Below are 20558 nucleotides of genomic sequence, written 5' to 3'. Positions count from 1 at the left end.
AAGCTAGAGACAGCAAGTGATTCCATTAGTAACAGTGAAAGCCACCCTACAAAATAACCCTCCTCTCATGTCCCTTAAACCAGCCACAAAAGATTTCAAAGGTAAGTGTAGGTTAATTTGCTTATTTTTCTTTATATTTGCCTTATTATTTTGTATTCCATTAAGTATTATAATCATTTTATATAAATATTTTTGGGTTGTGGAACAAATCACCTGAGTTTCCATTATTTCTGATGGGAAAACTCACGTTGATATACAAGGACTTTGGATTATAAGCAGATTTCCAGAATGAATGATGCTTATAAACCAAGGTTTTATTGTAGTTTCATTTTCATTTAAAGCAGTCATTAAGCTTCTCTGGAAATTTTTTCTTTGATGTATGTGTTATTTAGAAGCATGTTGTTTAATACCTGTGTACTATTTGGATCTTGCTGATGGCTTTGTGGTTTAACTTCATGGTGTTGTAAGGGCACATATTGTATGATTTCCATTTTAAATGCGTGAAGCTGTGTTTTACTGCTTAGATGTGGTATATCTTAATGAATATTCCATGGAGCTTGGGGAGAATACATATGAGGTATAATCAAACCCACAGTGAATGTTTAAATTTTAAAACTCCATTATAGTAAAAGATACATTTAGTGCAAGATATAGTAAAAGATACATATAGTAAAAGATACATTTAGTAAAAGATACATTTAGGTGAGATCTTTAGCTGCACTGCCCGATTCACTTTAGTCCGTTCAAAACATTTCCCTTTCATGGTCATTTTAACCTTGCTGGAAGATCCAAAAATTGCACGGTGCCAAATGTGGTGAACAAAATGGATGAGGAGACGTGGTGGTGCTGTTACGAGCCTGCCTTTCTGTTGGATAGCACTCGGCAACAGCGTTCATCATATTTTTAAATCCCATCTTGTCTCCGAAAGGAGACAAGAGTGATGGGGTGTTTTTGAACTAGAGTATTTTGAAGGGAGTGAACGGCAATGTAACTTTTAGTCTAATTTGTTCCAGATTTAAACATTCACCATGTATCTTGATCACTCCACATATCTTCTGTTCTTGAACAGAACAGAATGTAATCTAGACGTGCCCAATTTTATCCAGTTGGTGCATGCTGTTGTGGAGTTCAGCTGTGTCCTGACCATTAGCCTGCTGCATCCGTCCATGACTGATAGAGTGGCACTGAAATTCCCAAATACAATAGTTGGTTCATTTGTTTCTCTTTCCAGTGCTGTGTCAGTTCACATATTTTGGTGCTGTTATTAGGTGCACACATATTAAGGATTTTTATGTCTTCTTGGACTACTGACTCCTTTCTAATTATCTCCAAGACTATTTCTTGCTCTGAAGTTTGTTCTGTATGAAATTTCCACTTTCTTTTGATAGGTGTTAGCATAGAATATCTTTCTCTATTCCTGCACTTTCAATCTATATGTGTCTTTATATTTAAAGTGGACTTCAGCATATAGTTGACTCTTGTTTGTGGTCCATACTGAAGGTTTCTGTATTTTAAATAAGTGTATTTGAATCATTAGTTGTCCATGACTCCCCCTCCTCCCTCTGTAACCCAGCAAAGGCCTGCTGGCTGGAGGGAGAACTAGGATGGAAGCCACACACGCACCATAAGCTAGCTGATGCATAGGCTGGGAGTAAAGAACAACACTCCTCTAACTACCCTCCCACCTCCCATAAGCTTATTCGGAGGAGCACAGACTGAGATGATAGCAACCAAAGTAAAGAAACAACCTAAAGTTTGTATTGTTGGATTGACTTTGCAAGCCTAAAGCTAGTAGTCTTAGCCACTATTTAGAAGATAACAATATGCAATATAGTAACTATGGTAGATTCTCTACTACCTATCAGCAACGTGGGCAGAGTGTACAAGGAAGTATTTTGCAGAACTGGTTGTCGTATTCAAGCCACCTACAGAATGGCGTTTGTCACAGTTATGATTTGGATCCCCAATTGTCCCCCAAAGGCCTCATGCACTTGTAGGTGGAGATTTCAGAAGGTGATTGAATCATGGAGTGACATAGCAGGCTTGCTGTTAGGAGACGGGGTCTGGTCCATTGCAGCTGTCACTGGGGGAGTGACCTTGAAGACTATCTCTTCCTGTCTGGCTCTTCCCTTCTGTGCTTCCTGGTTAGAAGGGGACTGATAAAAGATCACCTTAGAGTTGGTAAAGCGTGTTTGGGTACTATTGTACTAACTTAGTGACCCAGGTTGAATATATATTCAGTATATGTATACTCTGAGTAAGAGCTTTAAAGTTAGCCAGCCCCCCTCCCTCCGCACCTGCGGCCTCCCTACATGTTACTGGAGGCGGGCATAGACAGCTCTCATGGCTTAGTGCACTTGGCTTCTGTGTTTTGCCCGCTAGCTCTTCCTCTCTGGTAAGTCTCCAGTGCCAGCTGTGCTATCTTGTGTCTTTATTTTACCTGGTTTTCTTTTTCTCTACCCTTGTCCTTGAAACTATCCCAAGGGAACTTTTCTAGTCGAGTGTTACTCCTTCCTGTCAGGATTATCTGGAAAACCTACAGAGGCTCTTGCTTATGCCTTCACTCCCTGCCTACAGCCCCCTTCCCCACCGTAAGCAGCTTTCCTCTGCTGTGCTCCTCGGCCAGCTGGGTTTTGTGTGTGGGCCTGAAAACGTGGTTATAACTTCTGAGAGTGAAGCAGCTGGGCATGGCGATGCACATGTGTAATCAGGATTGCGGAGAGTTTGAGGACAGTGTGGGATACACAGCAAGACCCTATTTCAATAATAATGATGATGATGATGATGATAATAATAAAATGAACCAAAATGTCTCTTTTAAATTGTGGGTATTGTGTATTTTGTTCCAGGAAAGAGAAAGTGACTCAGAAACCGTTCTGGCCCTCATCCAAACCAGGAAAACATAGTCTGAGGGTCTGTGTCTTAGTAATTCATCTGCTTTGAATCAACAAAAACCAAGGGCAAAAAAACAAATCAGGAGGTCTTCTTTTGAGTTCTGTCAATTTTTTTATTATCTTTGAATCTTCAGCACCTTGCATCATCAAAAATGTCATGAGAATCCAGCTAAACTGAACCAAATAGAAAACTTTACAGCAGTCAATGCAAGCAACTGAACCAGTGTCTTAGAAGTTTATCAGTGCCTAGCACATAGCATACCTAGCAATCTTTAGTTCAAGGTATTTGATTATGAGCTGCACGAATCAGAATAAGATATATTCAAAGAGCTCTGGACTCAGGTATTTTGCCACATACCATTCGGTCAAGATAAAGAAAAGCATTGTGAAAGCAAAAGCAGACTTTATTTCAAAGGTAAGTACATCCTTGTGGGAGAGGGCGGATAAGAGGTTAGGTGGTAGTATACAAGTCACAACTTGCGTTTTTTGTGCATGTGACAATGACTTGCCAGCTTAGGGAATCAGTGATTAGCTTTGCTGTTTCCATGGTGATCATCTGCCACAGTTCATCTTAGAAGTCACCTTGGAATGGCTTCACTGTTGCAAAACATATTCTTTGTTCTCTTCGGTGTTTTCTTGGAAGCACACTATTGTTCCAGGGGATTTAATCATATATTTTCAAAATAAATTAAAGAAAGAAATTTTTAATCTCAGTCAAGTCTTACTTTCATGTGGTTACTGTGGTTAGAGCTTAAAAATGTTCCAGGAAATGGTCTTACTTTGTGATCAGTGGGTGGCCGGCTGTGGCAAGCTGGGTTCAGAATGACACTGTGGTGTTTGCAGGCCACTTAGGACAAATGTGCACACCAGATGACCTTAGATCTCACTGTGCTGTGCAGGGACAATTTTGGGCCTAGCCCTAATAGATGATTACAAAGGTACTGTACACTGCTGTCTTTGTTCCTTTCACTGTAATAGGCAAAGTGTGTCATTTGAATACACACTGTTCTTCAGGTACTTGAGGGGAAAGCATGATGGTGGTCCTTCCTCTGCTGGGATTACGGTTTCCTCACCCTGAGGGACTTAAAACTTTGGTACCTCTGATCAAGACAGTGGCTGTAATATTTCCCTCAGCTTGACAAAACTTGAGACAGGCTTCTTCCTAATGTTAAGCATCATGATCTCTCTTTGGACAGGATGCCTGAGACAGGCTGGTCTTAAACTCACAATCCTCTCGGCTCATTCTGTCTTCCCTCCTGCACCAAAACAATCCTTCCCATCTCTCCACCAGTAATCTTGTCAAACAAAAATCTCTTCACTAAATCTGGGCTTGTCTTTCTTTGACACTTTCAACTGTCACAACAACTGAGGACTCTTACCGCATCCTCTCTTGGATCTTCCCTGCACAGGAAAGCTTTCTCCAGCATATTTTCCAGCCCATCCCAACTCCCCTTCACTGAAACCTGGCAGAAATGCAAGTCTGAGCTGGGTGTGCTAGTGTCCACCTGGAACTCCAGCACTCTGGGAGGATGAGGCAGGAGAATTACAAGTCTGAGTCCAGACACAATTTAGCAACTCGGTGAGAAGCTCTCGAATTTGAAAAAGACTTGAGATGTAGGTCAGTGTGAAGGCCCTGGGTTCAATCCCTTATACTGAAAGAAAAAAAAACTTAGCAGGAGGAAGAGGAGGAGAAAAGGAGGTAAAGCTTTTCTTCTGAGCTTCCTCCTTGCTGGAACTAGACATGAGTTTTGTAGAGACAGATCTAGGCCAGAAAATGAACTTGGCTCTTTGACATAATTTATCTTCTCTAAGTCTTTGTTTTCATCATTTATAAAACAGAGGTCTCTCCCTGCCTTTCAGGAATGACAGCTACTCCACACACACATACACACACACACAAAACATACAAAGTTCACTTGTTACCTTCAAAATGCAGCTTTAAAAATTCATTTTCAATGGAGTTTGCCCTGAACTTTCAGCATCTGAGCTCTTCCTTATACTACTCTCTGCTCTTTGCAGGCATTTTCATATACAAGCTTCCAGGATACAACTTGTACTTGCTTTTAGGATAAAGAGTTTAATAAAGGTCTAGCAAAGCTGAGGGATATATACGAGAAGGCCTAGATATATAGCAAGGCACCTCACCTTTGTGGAAGGAATTCAGAGTAGAATCAGAAGGCAAAGAGATTTTTCAAGGTACATAGGTTTAATGCTAAGTGTAATAATATATGGAAATGCAATGGGAACTGGCTGGAAGTGCAGGATTGCAGGGTCAAGCCAGGTGTGAGGAGGAGGTTTTGTACAGCTTGAATCCAGAGGGTGCGAGCTGTGAATGTAGCTCAGGGAGGGTGTGCCTGACACCCCTGTGTGAACAGCCCCTCCAAACAGAAGCTCCATTCATTCCTCTTTATCATGAAAAGAATCTCCCAATATGTATCCCAGAATATTATTTAAAGTATTTGTAACATGCAAGAAATCTGGATTTGAGAGTCTAACAGATTTATCCTATTCCAAAGTAAAATATACATTAAACTAGAACTTAAAAATTAAGTTGAAAAGGTTAGGCATGTTAATAAGTTTATAATCATTGTTAGCTTTTAAGATCACTACCTAGACAATTAATTCATTTACTTAAAGACTTTACTAGAGTCTTTAAGGATTATAAAACTTCAAAAAACTAGTTAAATTTAAAAGTGTAGTTTAGCTTGTTTGTATAGTTCTTTTCTTCCACTGGAAATGGAATTCATTGCCTTAGGTCTTTTAAAATAGCGTACTATTGTTGGGGCTGGCTCTCAGCTTAAAAACCAGTTTATTTATATCCTTTGTGCCATATTCTGTTTGCAGTTAGGAAATGCAGAATTCAAAGTGATCTCCTAGCTTGTAAGCAAACTGAGATGCACCATTTCTTTTCTACAAAACAAGTCAATGCATCCAGCAACCAACTCCAGCAAGTGGTTTAATAGTACCCTTTCCTATATGTTTATCTAACTGTTCTGGTTTTTAATATGGTAATGATTCAAAGTCAAGGTAAATTTAAAGATGAAGATTTCTAATTTATTGAGCTTGACTTATGCTATCATGCTTATCTGAAAATGAAAGTGACATCACAGTAAAATATAACAAGTAGTTTCTCAGTTGTAACAGTTTCAATTTATTCTTTCCTATGACTTCCTTCCTTGTTGTTTTGACCCATACCAAAGAATTCCGCATCTCTCATTACTACTGTGCTGAAGTTTACTGAAGTTATATAAACACATCTTAGTCTATGTCTCTTGGAAAGGCATCTATTAAGTCCTGCTAGATGACTGGTAAGATTAAGCAAAGAATAAAGGTAAATAGGTTTCACATTTTGCAAAAAATTAAAATGAAATAAAAGTGCAGTTTAAAACATCTTTAAAAAATTTAAGTAACTCATGATAACTTCTTAGAAGCAATTGCAAAATGTACTAGATTCATAAATAATCAAACTTGTGGTTTTTAGAAGTTTAAATATTAATTTTATTACTTCAATAAATTACATAATTTGAAAATTTCACTATAATTAACTGCCCTCTAGGAAATCTAAAGTCTACACTGAGATATAATAATGACTGTTTCTATCAGTTTCCTGCCATTAACATGTTCGTGATGGGATAGCAATTTGTATGTTTTATTCTGTATGTACTAAGCAGCTCTGATAAAAAGGTGGCCTATGCTGACTGCCCCACTTGGTAGCCTCAGACAGTCCAACTGGGTGGCACAAATTCTCTGATGGGACAGTCATGCATATACCACTGGTGGTTCAAGTCAGTGGGAATGAGTTATGCTTGTCATGTTCCTCCTTATAGGCCTATCATCTCGCACAAGGCCATTCATGATAGTAACATTAGCAGCTGACATCCTCACTGTAAGCAGGTACTGGAATATGCACTTTTGAAGAGCTTTGTTTCACATGTGGTGGGTGGGAACCAGGAATGGTAACATATATGGTGCAGAATATGGAAATGAAGAAGTGAAACACTGCACAGAGCTTTTTAAAACCAACTGATGGTCATGTAAACTTAGAATCCACATTTTATAAATATAAGGGATCTTTGATGAGTTTAATACAAGCTAGTTTTCTAAGAATGCAATCATCATGTAAATCTAGGGAGGGTTATTGGTGTGGTTTAAATAAAAACTGTCCCCAAAGGCCTCTTGTGCTTACAAATGGAGCCTTTGGGAGGTGACTAAGTCATGGGGATGACACACCTAACTTGCTGTTAAGGTGGAGTCTGGATGCAAGAAGTAGGTCACTGGGACATAAACTAGAAGGGTGACTTTTCCTTTGGGCCCTTCCCTTCTCCTTCAGTTTCCGGACCACTAAGTGAGCAGCTTCTTCCTTCCTGGCCCTTCTACCACACCATGTTCTCCCTTGGAAAGCCAGCCAAACATGGACTGTAAGCGTGAGCCAAAATAAATCTCTCTGCCTTTAAGCTGTGGGTGTCCTGTGTGTGCCACAGTAATAAGAGAATGACTAAGACAATTATAGTGCTTTTCTAAACTTTATGAGAAGTAATTTACTATTTCAACTGCCAGTATGGCACCAACACCATTCACAACATTGAGAGGCCACATCACCAACTCCAGCACCAAAGCCATCTGCAACTGTTGCTATGGCATGCAGGAGACTGGCCCACGCAGATGCGAGCAACTGAAACCTCACTGTGCCCTCCATGTCGTTGTGTCCACACACCTACATATAGGTCATCTCATTGTGTACTACTTTCCTTTCATTTTGATTGCATAAGTAGGTGATTACATATGTAACCATAATTTTCCTTTCAGGTAAAAAAAGGGGCACAATAAAATACCTGTTATAAAATGGGACATTACATGTGATAAGAAAGAAAATATATGCTGGCTGAATTAGTTTTGGAGAAAGAAAACAGAGTGTTGATTATGATACAATTCAGAGATAAGAAAAATGTTTAGGAAATGATACTATTCCCCATAGCTCTACTATTTGTTTTCAAATCAAATCTCCCATTCTGTGCATCTGCTGATTACTTATGGCCAGCAAAGGTCTTATCCAAAATAAAGAGATATCTATTCTGAAGAAAAATGCATGAAGCTGAGTTGGGCTCCACGTCCCAGTACACTGATTCTTACATGTTAGTGTGCACAAGAATAAACTGCATGTCTAAAAACACAGAATCACCGGCCCTGCTTCCTGAGGTTCTAACACTCAGCAACACAGATCATTAGCATGGGCTACACACGCCCTTCGGCAGCTCTTTTCAGTAGCACTGCTTCTCACGCTCACATGGGCACACGGGCCTCCTGGATACCCAGGAACTGCAGATTCTGTTCCAGCATTCCTGGGATATGGCACTGACCTTCCCAACAAACTCACAAAGCTGCTATCATGCTGATGCAACAGATGCACAGGCTACACTGTTGCTCACTCCAGGACAAAAGATCTTGGAGATATAGAGTGGGCAGGTTCAGAACTCACTTCCAACATGTATGTTACTGTGCCCAGACAGGGTTTTAGGGACCTTCTCATTCTACAGATCAGGGAGCTGAAATCCAGTGGAGAACGTACGTAGGATAGCAATGTGTTGGCTTCGCCACAGATTATGGACAGGTTTAATCATACAGTACTGAGGGATTTGCCAACAATAAACAAAGTGTTTCCTAGATCTTGGATGCAAAGTAACAACTTAAACCAAAAGTTCTGATCTCTAAGCACTCGCATCACTGACAAAGAGGTTGAAGCATCTGTTTTACAGGGAAAAGAATCTCTCTATACCTAAGTGCCTGGAATAATCTACATTGGTCCTAACAGAATAGGCAGGAAGCCTTAGATAGCTCACTTCCAAGATAGTAAGGATCTGAGAATCCACATCTACAAAGGTGAGATCAAAAAATATGGTGAATGTCCAAGTTTAAAAGGTAAATACAGTGACAGACACACAGCCACTAATCTCTTACAGAACACTCTTGCCTAAAACAGATGTCTTCCATCATCCCTGCCACATTCTGAAGCAGTTCTGGAAGTCCTCTTTCATGTCTTTCATTACACTGTCATGGCTGCCTCAATGTCCTGACTCGATTCCACATGTTTACTTTAGTGGTCATTTTAACTTTGAGAAGGAGTCCGAAACTGCATGGTGCCAGATTCACTGAATATGCAGATGAGGACACAATGAAATGAAGGAGTCTGCCTTCTGCTGGGTAGCACTCAACAGCTGGCTTCACAGTGTTTTGATCAAAACTGCTTTAGAAAGTGGCAAAAATGGTAGGACAAAGAGTTCAAAACGAAGGGACAGTACTGTGCGGGGAGATTAATTAAAATGTGCCTTTTACTGCTACACAGACATTAAATTTAAATAGTCACTGTATATTCTGATGATACTTCATGTGTAGCACCGTTTAAAGTATGAATAAATTCAGATTAGTTAAAGACACTGTACATTTTTCCATTTAAATTGGAGAAAACTATACATCACCTCGGATCATCACAATATTTTGACTTTGGGAGGGCTAGTCTTCTAGAACATACGCTATAAGTAGCTTGACTCAGATAGGGAAATTCAAACCCTTCAGTGTTTCAGAGAAAAAAATGACGTGTCATCACTAAATATATACACATGTATTTAAAGAAAATTATGCTCAAGTTCTAAATGGCTGGGAATTTTTCTTTTACAAATCAAGAAAGAGAATGCTGCAGGAGCTAACCTCAGATGTTTTAATAGAAGGATCTTAGCACTCTGTACAAGATCCTCTAAAGAACACAGGCTTATGAGAGCCACACAACTCAAGTGATACCAAAATGAAGGGCTGTGCAGGGCCACTAAAAGTTGACGGTCTTGGCAGGCTTCACGGTCTCAAGTTCAGATGACAGCCAGCGGTAAGTGCGATGGCGCCGCAACACCTCAATGGCCTTGAGCTCCAGTGGTGTTGCCTGAACATCAAGGTCTTCTAGGCCGGGCAGGTGAGGCAGTATCTTGTCTGTGATGTGAATCTTTGAATAAACAAAGGACCATAAAGGATGCTGAAAACTAGCCAAGAACAGAGTGCTACCCTAGCAACCTTCAAACACTCCAGCTGCCGAGGTCCAACACCAAGGCCAAGTACTCTCAAGGAACATGTGGCATTTTTTTTTTTTCTGGTGGCCGTAGGGATTAAATCTAGGGCTTTAACAACACGCTAAACCTTCAGCTTTTTTTTTATTTTGAGACAGGATCTCACTAAGTTGTTAAATTGCCCTAAAGAACTTGTGATCTTGCCTCAGCCTGCCAGTGTACTGGGATTACAGGTATGCACCATCCTGCTCAGAGTATGTGGCATTCTGCATATTAGAACTCAGCAAACGTACAACACAGAAAAACATAACAAAACCAATCACTAAAGTGAAGATCAGCAAGTATCAGCTCCAGGTCCCAGCACAGCCCACAGGCCCAGCACACTGGGAATGAGTCACCCAGTGTATATTCAGAGGTACACAGAACTGGATCTACACCAGGAAGCAGGCTTTTAGCACAGGGGCTAGGTGCCATGGCAGGAGGGTCAGGAGGGGAATGCAGTAAAGCAGAGCAAGTTTGCCCCCATCCACTATTGTGCCAGCTCTCTGCTTCAGTTTTTAACTTCCAAATTATGGAGACAGTGTACCACTTGTTTCTTGCCTATAAAGAGGTAACCCAATAACCTTTCCACTCCAACTATTCTCAATCTAGTTGACTAATGCTATCAAGTGAGAAACCTAATCCACTGGGTTTAGGAAGATCTGTGAGATTCCAGATTACCCAAAAGCACCAAAATGGAATCAATCTGCACACATACTAGCACCAGTCCCTCTCCAAACCCACCCAAAAGCCTACATATTCTTTTAACAAGTGCTGTGAGACAGTCTCCAAACCAAACCCCAAACTCCTCTACCCACCAAACCAACACTTTCTCAGTGATCAATGCGAGGAATGCATTAGCCTAAGAAAGGTGTCAGACAGATTTATATTTCACGAACATGGAAGGGACACTGTGGGGAAGGTTTCAGAGGAGGAATGACAGCTTTCTGTTCCCTAATGACTGTTTCCCCAGCTGCTTTGCACTTTAGCTTCCAGTAACACTCAGGGATATTTGGCTGCCTCCAGTCATGGCTCCACAGGTATGGATGGTTCATATGGTCATTTTATTTAGCACCCTCCCTAAAAGCACCTGTATATGCAGGGGGCAAATAATCAATGACTTAGATGAGCATAAGACAGTAGGGAAAGAGGACGTAGGGTGCTGCAATTCAGCTCACTGCAGGCATAAGAGTTGAGGCAAGAAAGGAGCTAAGAGAGGAAGGTGCCTGAACTGGAGGAGAGGACACTGTGTATTCTGCTTCCTGTAAGCTGAAAACTTCCAGTATTATTATAAATATTTTCACAATATGATTAGGGAGGAGTGGTGAGATCTGGTCTCTACTTTGAGAGCTAATGGTCTATCTCTATGCCGTCCAATATGGAAGCCACATGTGGTGATTTATATTTAAGTTCAAATTAATTTAAATAAAATGCAAACTGTATATCTGCAATCATACCAGCCACATATTGTGATATGCTCCAGTCACAGGATGTTGGTGGATACACATGTGTACAGACATGGAGCATTTCCATTCCTGCAGAGAGCTGCTGTGCAGGGCTGATTTAGATCTAGAATGAACAACAAAAACATCAGGGGCATTCCTGCACTTTTAGCATGAGCTGTGGAGAACAGGACTATCACTGAAATGAGAGCACTTAGAGGAAAAGGTCTGTAATTTTGTTGATGCATATGTTATATTTTAGAAAACCACAACCTATAAAACTCATTAAATATAGGGCCAGCTATACTGGTGTAGATCCAGTTCTGTGTACCTCAAAAAACTCAGGAAGGAGAGTCAGGGCTATAGAGAAAAATGCACCTATGATATCCACAGTGCACAGCCGCAGCCTAGGATGAATGAGCATCATTTAGAAAATGGTACAGACAGAAAGGAAAGGCTGAGAGCAGAGTGTTGGAATCCCTCATCACACAGAAAGTGGGAAGAAGAGGGCAAGGCAGAGAAGGAGCTTTAACGGCACGCCCTTAGCAGTGAGAGGAGGGGAAACAAGAGGGTGTGGATTGGGCCTGAATGTGGGTGAAAGAAGGGTGTCAAAAATATGAGAAGGGTACCCACTAACCAGTGCTACCCACAGATGAAGGGAAAAGAGATCAGATGTTTAGATTTGTCAGCATGGAAATTATGGGAGACCTTAGAAAAACCAGTGTTAGGGCAGAAAAGCGAACTGACTGAAGTGGGTTAAAGGAAGAACGGGGTGAGAAATTGTCAATAGCACACAGCTCTTGTAAGCTTAGGGTATAAAGGAATAGACAAATACAAAAGTGGCTAGAGGGACATGGAAGGAGAGAGGCTGGCCTCTAATAAGAAGGGGTGGGAGGGACTACTAGGCCTGTGCATATGATAACTGGCATGATCGACTGGAGAGAAGATAAAGGAGCAGCTGAGAACACAGCATTCCACTGTGCTCCCCACACCAGACTCACCCGCTCTACTTTATCTCTCGTTGTCCAGGGCTCAAATGGGCTCATCTCAAAGAGCCTTGCCAACCATCTGGAAAAAGGAGTAACATGGTACCATGTGATATGCGTCATGATGCCAAATACTTAGCCAGCCTGTAAGACCCATAGGAAAGGGACTGCTGAAGAGGCTGGAATTCACTGATTTTATTTTTCTGTTTTTTCTTTTAAAGACAGGATCTCATTATGCAGTTCAGGCTGGCCTTGAATTCACTGTGTAGGCCACCGGGCTTTAAACTCATGGCGGGCGATCCTCCTTCCCCAGCCTTTCAAGTGCTGGGATTATAGGTGTGTGCCACCATGTCTTGTTGTGTTTTTCTTTTTTTTTTTTTTAAAGACGACCCTGGCTCTACTACCTGTGAGGCCACCAAGTCCGTTTCCTTTCAAGACAACCCAGCTGGTGAGTGGAACTGAGAACTCATCTTCAAAACTAAACTTTAAAAACAAACAAACAACACCCCCCAAAATGAAATATCACCAACAAACATCAAAGCAAACCCAAAACAATTCAACATTCAACCAAGTCTTTGAAATTTAATCTAATATAACCCTGACACATTCAAATATGCTGTTACTTAGGATGCAGGGTAAGCCGAACAGTATGCAAAATATAAAGTATGATCTCCAAAAAGCATCCATGCCTGGAAACCAAACTCCAGTGTCAAGAGAAACTGAAGGTCCATCATTCAGGTCAAGAAAAGAATGCCAAGTCCAAATGGAGGCTCCCAGGCTCCATCACTGCCTTGTCCATGGGGCCAGGGACAGTGACAGGTCTCAAGTAGCCTTGGGGTGGTGTATTTTCAACCAGAAGCCAAGGAGTGCAAGAATCCTTGGCCACCATAGAGCCCAAGACCCAGGCAGGAAGTCTGAGCTCTGAGCACTACCATCACCATAGCCAGAGGAGCTCTGCTTTCAATCCACTGACCTCACATGCCTCTAACCTCAAGAACTCAGAAAATGGAGGAGCCCACAGCTTTGTAAAAGTTCACAAAGCATCACTTCCATGGAAAAAAATAAATGAAAAAGGAAGCCTAAGTCTGGTCAGACTTTCTCTAATAACATACAAAATCTCCAATTCCAGGCAACCTGTCCCAAAGGCCAAACAAGTTGACTTACTGGGTCAATATAACTTTTAATAAAACAAAATTAAAAAATAAATAATTATTCCTTACGAGCCTCCAACTCTCTATGCTCTGTTTCTACCTAGTAAATCAACTCTGGTCTAATACAATGTTTTGCGTGGTCCTTGTGGCATGCACATTCCAACCCCAACTTTAACTCAGTTTTATGCATAACCATGAAGATGGCTCACTACAACCTGGTTTATAGCTGTTCTGTTACCTTAAAACTCCTGTTCAAATGACCTTTTTCAACCTTAGTGGTTATCTCTGGGCCCTTTATCTTATTTGATTTTTCTGCAGCATTGCAGTCCAGAAATATCAACAAAGCTTTTACTCTATGCCAGGTACCATTCTGGAGATGCAGAGGTGAACAAAATCCCAAGGTTCCCCTTCAATAAATACTCATTGTCCTTCAAACTTTCCTTTCCTTTAGTATCTATGTTTCCAAAGACTCTTCATTGGACACTTAAGTCTTTATCCTCCTTACTAAATTTCTCTTACTCTGCTGGAAAAAGTAGAGCTTCAGGCTTCCATGGCCTCTTTTTTAACTCCCTTATACCTTGAACAAATAGACAAAAAAAAAAAAAAAAAAGCCTGGAAAACAGACTATTCCCAATAACTGCCATCACATCAGATTCTGTATGTGTTTTGTTTTATTTGTGCTGAGGTCTGACCTAACCTCATGTGTACTAAGCACAAGCTCTCCTCCATCTCCCTTGACTATTCTCCTAATACCACCACAGACTGTAAGTTTTCTGAGGGTTTACTGTAGCATCCTAAGTACCTAGCGGACTGCCTAAGATACAGCAGGAATTCAGTAAATATTTGTTATATGAATAAATAAGAAGTACATTGTCATATTGGCTAAAAATCACTCTAGCATAGCGGACTTGAAAATTTCCCTATTCAGCCACTAGGGTGTGATTTGATAGGCCCAAGATTTTCAAGCCACTTACAAAGGGAATAACTGAACAAAAAACATGAAAAGAAAAGAAGATTACAACAAGGCCAAGTCTGAATCAGCCTTGCTCATTTCTATGAGCAAACTGATTTAATAAAAAAGGCAGCCTTTCCCACCTGTGAACAAGAAGCAGGAAACAGGGCAATCTGATTACTCCATTACACAATGTGCCAAGCAAGATACTTTTCCACATTAAAACTCTGGATTCTTTGTATTCTGTTTTAGTTGTTATTTGTTCTTTATGCGCTGGAGATGGAACAAGGCCTTGGACATGCTAAGCAAGCACTCCACCACCAAGCCATACCCCCAACTCAACCCTGTGGTTTTTAACCGGAGAACAGGAAGACCTACCCAACAAAGACTTTATTCTATCCACACTAATCTACATCTTCATTTCATAGACACCTCTGCCTCTTCCCTTGGCTCATACCAGGACAGGAGCAACTCTCCTCAAAGTCTGCAGATTGCTCTGCATTACAAGGAACATGCTTCCCATTACCCTAGGAAGCGCACCAGAAATGAGTATATCACGTTAGCTGTTTTCAGAGAGTGCAGAAAAGGAGCACTTACTTACCGATAGGCAAAATGAGGAACAGGGTATGGAAAAAAGGGTCTGTAAGACACAGCAAAGATGTACTGCATGAGGTCAAAGAGGAGGTACCGATTAGGCCTGGGGAAAAAAAAAAAAAAAAAAACATGTAGTTGTTCAAATTATAGTAGTTGCTCCTAACAAATTTTTAATTTAAAAAAATCACATTTTTCTTATGAAAAAGAAAAATATATATACTATACCAAAAACAGATCAGCACAAAGACATATCACCCATAATCTATCCGTCTACCAAACATGAAGTTAATAAATTTGACATATGTCATTTTCATTCCCTAACATATTTCTATTTTTTCTTCTTTGATACAATACCATCTATGCAATCACTTTTTTAAATTAACAGTACACCATTTCATCTTTTTATGTCACTAGTCTACTACATGTTTAATGACTGCACTGTACATAAGCAAAATTATCTTCCCAGTTTTAGAAATTTAAGCTAATTAAAATCCTCTTTTGCAAAATACTTTTTCAATGAACATTTCTACAGTGAATATTTGTATACATATCCATGATCATGTATTTAGAATGTATCTCTAGAAATGGGACTAGATCAAAGTATATTTTGAAAATTTAAAGCATCTCTTATAAAATGGTTACATCAATTTATACAAAACACTAATAAGAATACACCTCACCAAAAAGAAGTTTAATTGTAAAAATCTGCCAATCTGCTAGGAAAGAAGGGTGCTTCTCTTTTAACTGGCATTTCTTTAACATCTAAGATTAATTTTCTTCACATATTTTTGGCCATGCACACATATCTCTTTTTCCCTACAAGTATATTTTGTCTTAATATTGTTTCTGGTGTTTTGTATAACATAAAAGCTTAAACATTTTATTTAATCATAAGTAATGATTTTTCCTTTATGGTTTGGTTTCGTATTTAGAAAATCCCTTCATAGAGGCATAAATTTCCATATATTTTGTCTAAGATATTTTTTAAACCATAAGTCCCTTCTGTGACATACTTTTCTACATAACAAGGTAAAGAAGTCACTGAATTTTTCCCAACATGTTAGCCAGCAGTTTCAACACTACTTACTGAATCAGCCTTTTCCCTTGTACTAAAAATGTCACCCGTAACATGTAGTATTTTCTTATGTATACTCGGGACTATTTCTCTTCTATTCCATGGATCTGAACTGTTTTTGCCAGTCAAACCTAGCTTTAATAATTACCATCACCTATAACACATCTTAATATCACCCCAATTTTCCTAACCTGTCTTGCTTCAGAAAATCTATGATTATTGAGAGCTGAATGAAGATAATCAATGAGAACCTCATCACTGTGACATATTTTTATCAAAGAGAAAATAAACCCATGAAAATGTCAATATCAGATAGGGGAAATATCATACAATGTCGTTAAACAGCTTCCTTGAAATCCCAGAAAGATCTGCAAGGATCACTGCAGGACACAGGACACATGCTAGTCCAAGAACAAATTCTAATTTTAAAATGCAGACAAAACCTGTATCACAGGTAAATGAACTGTAGGTAATTTATTTCCTCTTCAGATGTTCTAAGGCACTTGGCATAAGATGGTAAAAACGTAACAAATAAATCTGTTAGAGACTTGGTTAGAAATTGTTGGTCAAACCATGATTTTTTCATTAAATTCAAACTCTAGGCACTCACCCAACGAAGGCGAAGGTTTTTCCCTTGGCATCTGGATCTTTAACTGCATTAATAATTCCTTTTGCTACATCAACAACCTACAGAAATTAAACTTACGTTTAAATAAGTGAAGAAGGGAGAGGAAAAGGAAGATAAGAAGAAGGGGAAGAGAGAGCAGGAGAGGGGAGCAAAGGGAAAAAGGAAAGCAGGCAACCCTAATCACAACAAAAATATAACAAAATTAAAATAACCAATCTCCTCGAAAGCTCAAATACTCCCAACCTCCCCACCCCCATCAACGCTCACCTAAGGGTTTTCTCTAGTCAGACACATTTATCTTCAGATGTCTGACTCTCTTTCGCCCCATGTCACCAATCTCTTCTTGTATCACTCCTCCCATCACAAACTACCAGGCAGAACCACAACAGACTGAACTGCTATCTTCTACTACACTGACTTTCTTTTTTTTTTTAATCAGTACCAGGGATCAAACTCATGACCGCCTGTTTGCAAGGCAGGTGCTTATGCCGCTGAGCTAAATCTCCAGCCCCTACTACACTAACTTTCAAAAATAATAATTTTATAAGTTTTAGGCCCATCGTTCTTAATCAGGGAAGATTCTGGACCATAAAGGACATCTGTCTGTTTAGCTGTTATGACTGGAGGATGGAGGGTAGGCTTTCTAGCATCTAATGGCTAACCGACAGAAACTGTTCATTACCCTGCAATAGAGGCCACAACAAGGAATCACCTAGGTCCTAGTGTCAACAGTACTGCCAGTGAGGAAACTGTGGTTCACTCTAGAAAGGAATCCAACATGCTTCTTCATTTTGAGCCCCTGTATGTACTGTTCCCTCTGCTGAAATAAAAACTATTTCCCAGCTTCCCACATATGACTTACTGCTAGCCACTTTTCTTCTGAGGCCCAAGCCGGCATTAGGTGCCGCTCTGGTGTATTATGTAAGACCCTCTGCCTATGACAGCACCTATCATGCTGTCTGATAACTGTCTTACTTACCTGCCCCTGCTGGAGAACAATGTGCAGACAGCAACTGGGTTTATCTAGTTATTGTTTCTACACAAACAGTGTGCCTTATACATTAAAGGCTTAATAAAGCTTTCTTAAATGAATAAGCAAGTGAAAAAAAGATGCAGAGAACACTCACACCTCTTATATAAACTGAGAAGTGACAAGATGGAATACATAGAAAAAGAAGAACATGATGAAGCATTAAGAATGAAGTAGTGGAATAAAATGATCACCCAAACCTAAATTCTCCAGGTACTTACATATACCGGTTGCTTCACCGTCTTCAAGCCCAAGGAAACAAGAGGCACACCAATAAACCAACGAATATCTGGCAGAAGAAACGAGAATAATGCTTAGAAGGCTTAAGCTGCTATAAGACTCACCAAGCTCCAGGTTAATACAGCTATTCTTCAAAGCAAAAATAATGTAAATGTAGCTGACCCTAAGGAAGCTAATGAACCTAACAAGAATCAATCACTTGTTTTTCAGATGGCAAACATGGAAAGTAAAAAGGCCAAACACTATGGAAAAAGACAAGAAGGCAAAGAGTAACATGGCTTGGCTGCAGCCTTCTATTATATAATACCAGCTGCCTGGCCATTCCCAGGATTGGATTCTAACTGCACCCGATTCTAGGAGGAACACAAGAATGGACAAACGACTGATACAGTATAGATAAATGAGGGGAAAAAAAACTGGTTAAAAATCGGAATTTAAACCATGCATGATGGCATTATTCTGTAATTCCAACACTTGGGAGGCTAAGGCAGGACTGCTTGGGAGTTTGAGGCTGGCCTGGGCTACAAAGTGAGTTCAAGGTCAGCCAGAACTGTATAGTGAGACCTTGTCTCAAAAAGACAAAAAAAATGGGGAGGGGGATTTACTATATGATGACTAGACTATCAAAAATCTGTGAAAAATAAAAATATTACTTAATAAATGGTACTGTGACTGTTCTACTATTTGGAAAATCTATTTACTTTTTGGTACCAGGAATCAAACTCAGGACCTTGTACCTGCCAGGCAGGCACTTGTGCTGCTGAGCTATATCCCCAGTCCTATACTACTATTTTTTTTTCTTTTTGGTACCAGGGATTGAACTCATGATCTCGTGTTTTCCAGGCAGGAGCTATGCTGCTGAGCTATATCCCTGGCCCAAAAAATTTAAAAGATAATGGCTTACTTCTCACCATAAAGTAAAATATATCCCAAATGAATTAAATGTAAAAGAAAAAAATTAAAGCATCTAAATGTAGAAATTATTTATAGTAGCATCAAAAAGTACTAGAAATAATCAAGGTGGTGAAAAAAAACAGTAAAAATGACAAAATGTTACTGAAATTAAAGAAGACACAAACAGAAAGACATCCAGTCCAGTTCATGGACTGAAAGGCTACTACGCTGCTGTGGTTTAAATGTGTGTTTTTCAAAATTCAGGAGTTGTTCACACAGCTGTATAAAAAGGCAGGGCTTTAAGAGTGGTTAAACCAAATGGGTCATTAAAAGAGGCTGCGTACAGCATTCATCTAGCTTGCTCTGCTCTTCTGCTACGTGAGGATGCAGTATTGGCTCTCTGCCATACCATGTTCCACCATGTTTTAACACAGCAAGAAAGCCCTCAGATTTGGTTAATGCTTTGACCTCAGATTTATGAACTTCTAAAACTATGAGAAAGAAGTTTCTTGTCTTTATAAATTTTCTAGGCTCAAGTATTCTGTTATAACAGCATAAAACAGACTAGGACAGGTATCAGTACTATCCAAAGCAATCTTCTGATTTAAAGCAAACTTCATGATAAACCCAATGATTTTTGCAGAAAAAAAAATCTATTCTGAAATTCATATGGAATCTCAAGGGACCCTGAATGACCACCCAACTGTACAATAAATAAAAAAATAAAGTTGGAACTCTTATATTTCCATGCTGATGTGCAATACAAAGCCACAGTAATTAAAACAGTGGCATAATGACAAATACAAACATACAGAGGTCGTGAAATAAAATACAAAAAAATCCTTATATATTATATAAACACACAAACAATTTTTCATAAGGGTGCCAAGACCAATCAAATGGCATTGGGAAAACCTGACATCCACACATAGAAGAATGAAGATGGACCCCACTTTTTCCATATATCAAAGAGTAACTCACAAAGGAACAAAATGTAAACCAAAAAGCTAAAACCATAAAATTCTCAGAAAAAAACATAGAGAAAAAAATCATCATGCATTAGAATTGGCAGTGATTTCTTGACTATGATACTAAAAGCACAAATAACCAAAGTAAAAATAGATAAATTGAATTACATCAAAATAAAGCAATTCTGTGCCTCAAAGGACAAAGTTAACAGAGCAAAGAGGCAACCTACAGAGTAAGAAATATTGTAAATTGTGTATTTGGTCAGTGTTTAATATTCAAAATGTAAAATGAACTATAACTCAACAGCAAAAAAATATTTTAAAATGAACAGAAGATATGAATGGGCTTTTCTCTAAATAAGATACACAAATGGCCAACAAGTACACGTAAAAATGCATATTATCATTTAATCAGCACTAATCAGGATAAAGAGGAAAAAAACAGTAATAACAAAAAAGCCTAAAAAACAAAAAGACACACACACACACACACACACACACACACACACACACACACAGAACAACTCCATACAGTTGCAAGAACACCGAATTAAAGCATTCCCACTGTGCTACATATATGAGAGTCTGCATTCAGCCAGTGAGCTCTTTCCCCACA

General features: G+C 39.5%; 1 protein-coding gene across 1 annotated transcript in view; it reads right to left on the bottom strand.

The window, feature by feature from the left end:
• Positions 1 to 3277: 3277 nt before the first annotated feature.
• Ndufa9 (NADH:ubiquinone oxidoreductase subunit A9) overlaps positions 3278 to 20558 on the bottom strand; it is a 42461-nt gene continuing 25180 nt past the window's right edge. Inside the window, exons 7-11 of the mRNA XM_003463270.5 lie at positions 18062 to 18129; positions 16793 to 16869; positions 15115 to 15210; positions 12426 to 12492; positions 3278 to 9882 (exon numbers count right to left, since the gene is read on the bottom strand). Of these exons, the coding sequence (XP_003463318.1) occupies positions 9712 to 9882; positions 12426 to 12492; positions 15115 to 15210; positions 16793 to 16869; positions 18062 to 18129 (479 nt within the window). The 3' untranslated portion in view covers positions 3278 to 9711. The remainder of the gene's footprint in view (positions 9883 to 12425; positions 12493 to 15114; positions 15211 to 16792; positions 16870 to 18061; positions 18130 to 20558) is intronic.

The sequence above is a fragment of the Cavia porcellus genome, unplaced genomic scaffold, assembly GCF_034190915.1.
Source record: "Cavia porcellus strain 051 isolate PalLab524CR breed Dunkin Hartley unplaced genomic scaffold, mCavPor4.1 scaffold_27, whole genome shotgun sequence".
NCBI lineage: Eukaryota > Metazoa > Chordata > Mammalia > Rodentia > Caviidae > Cavia > Cavia porcellus.
The sequence above is the reverse complement of the archived record's forward strand: the minus strand, read 5'-3'. Positions and strand labels throughout refer to the sequence as shown.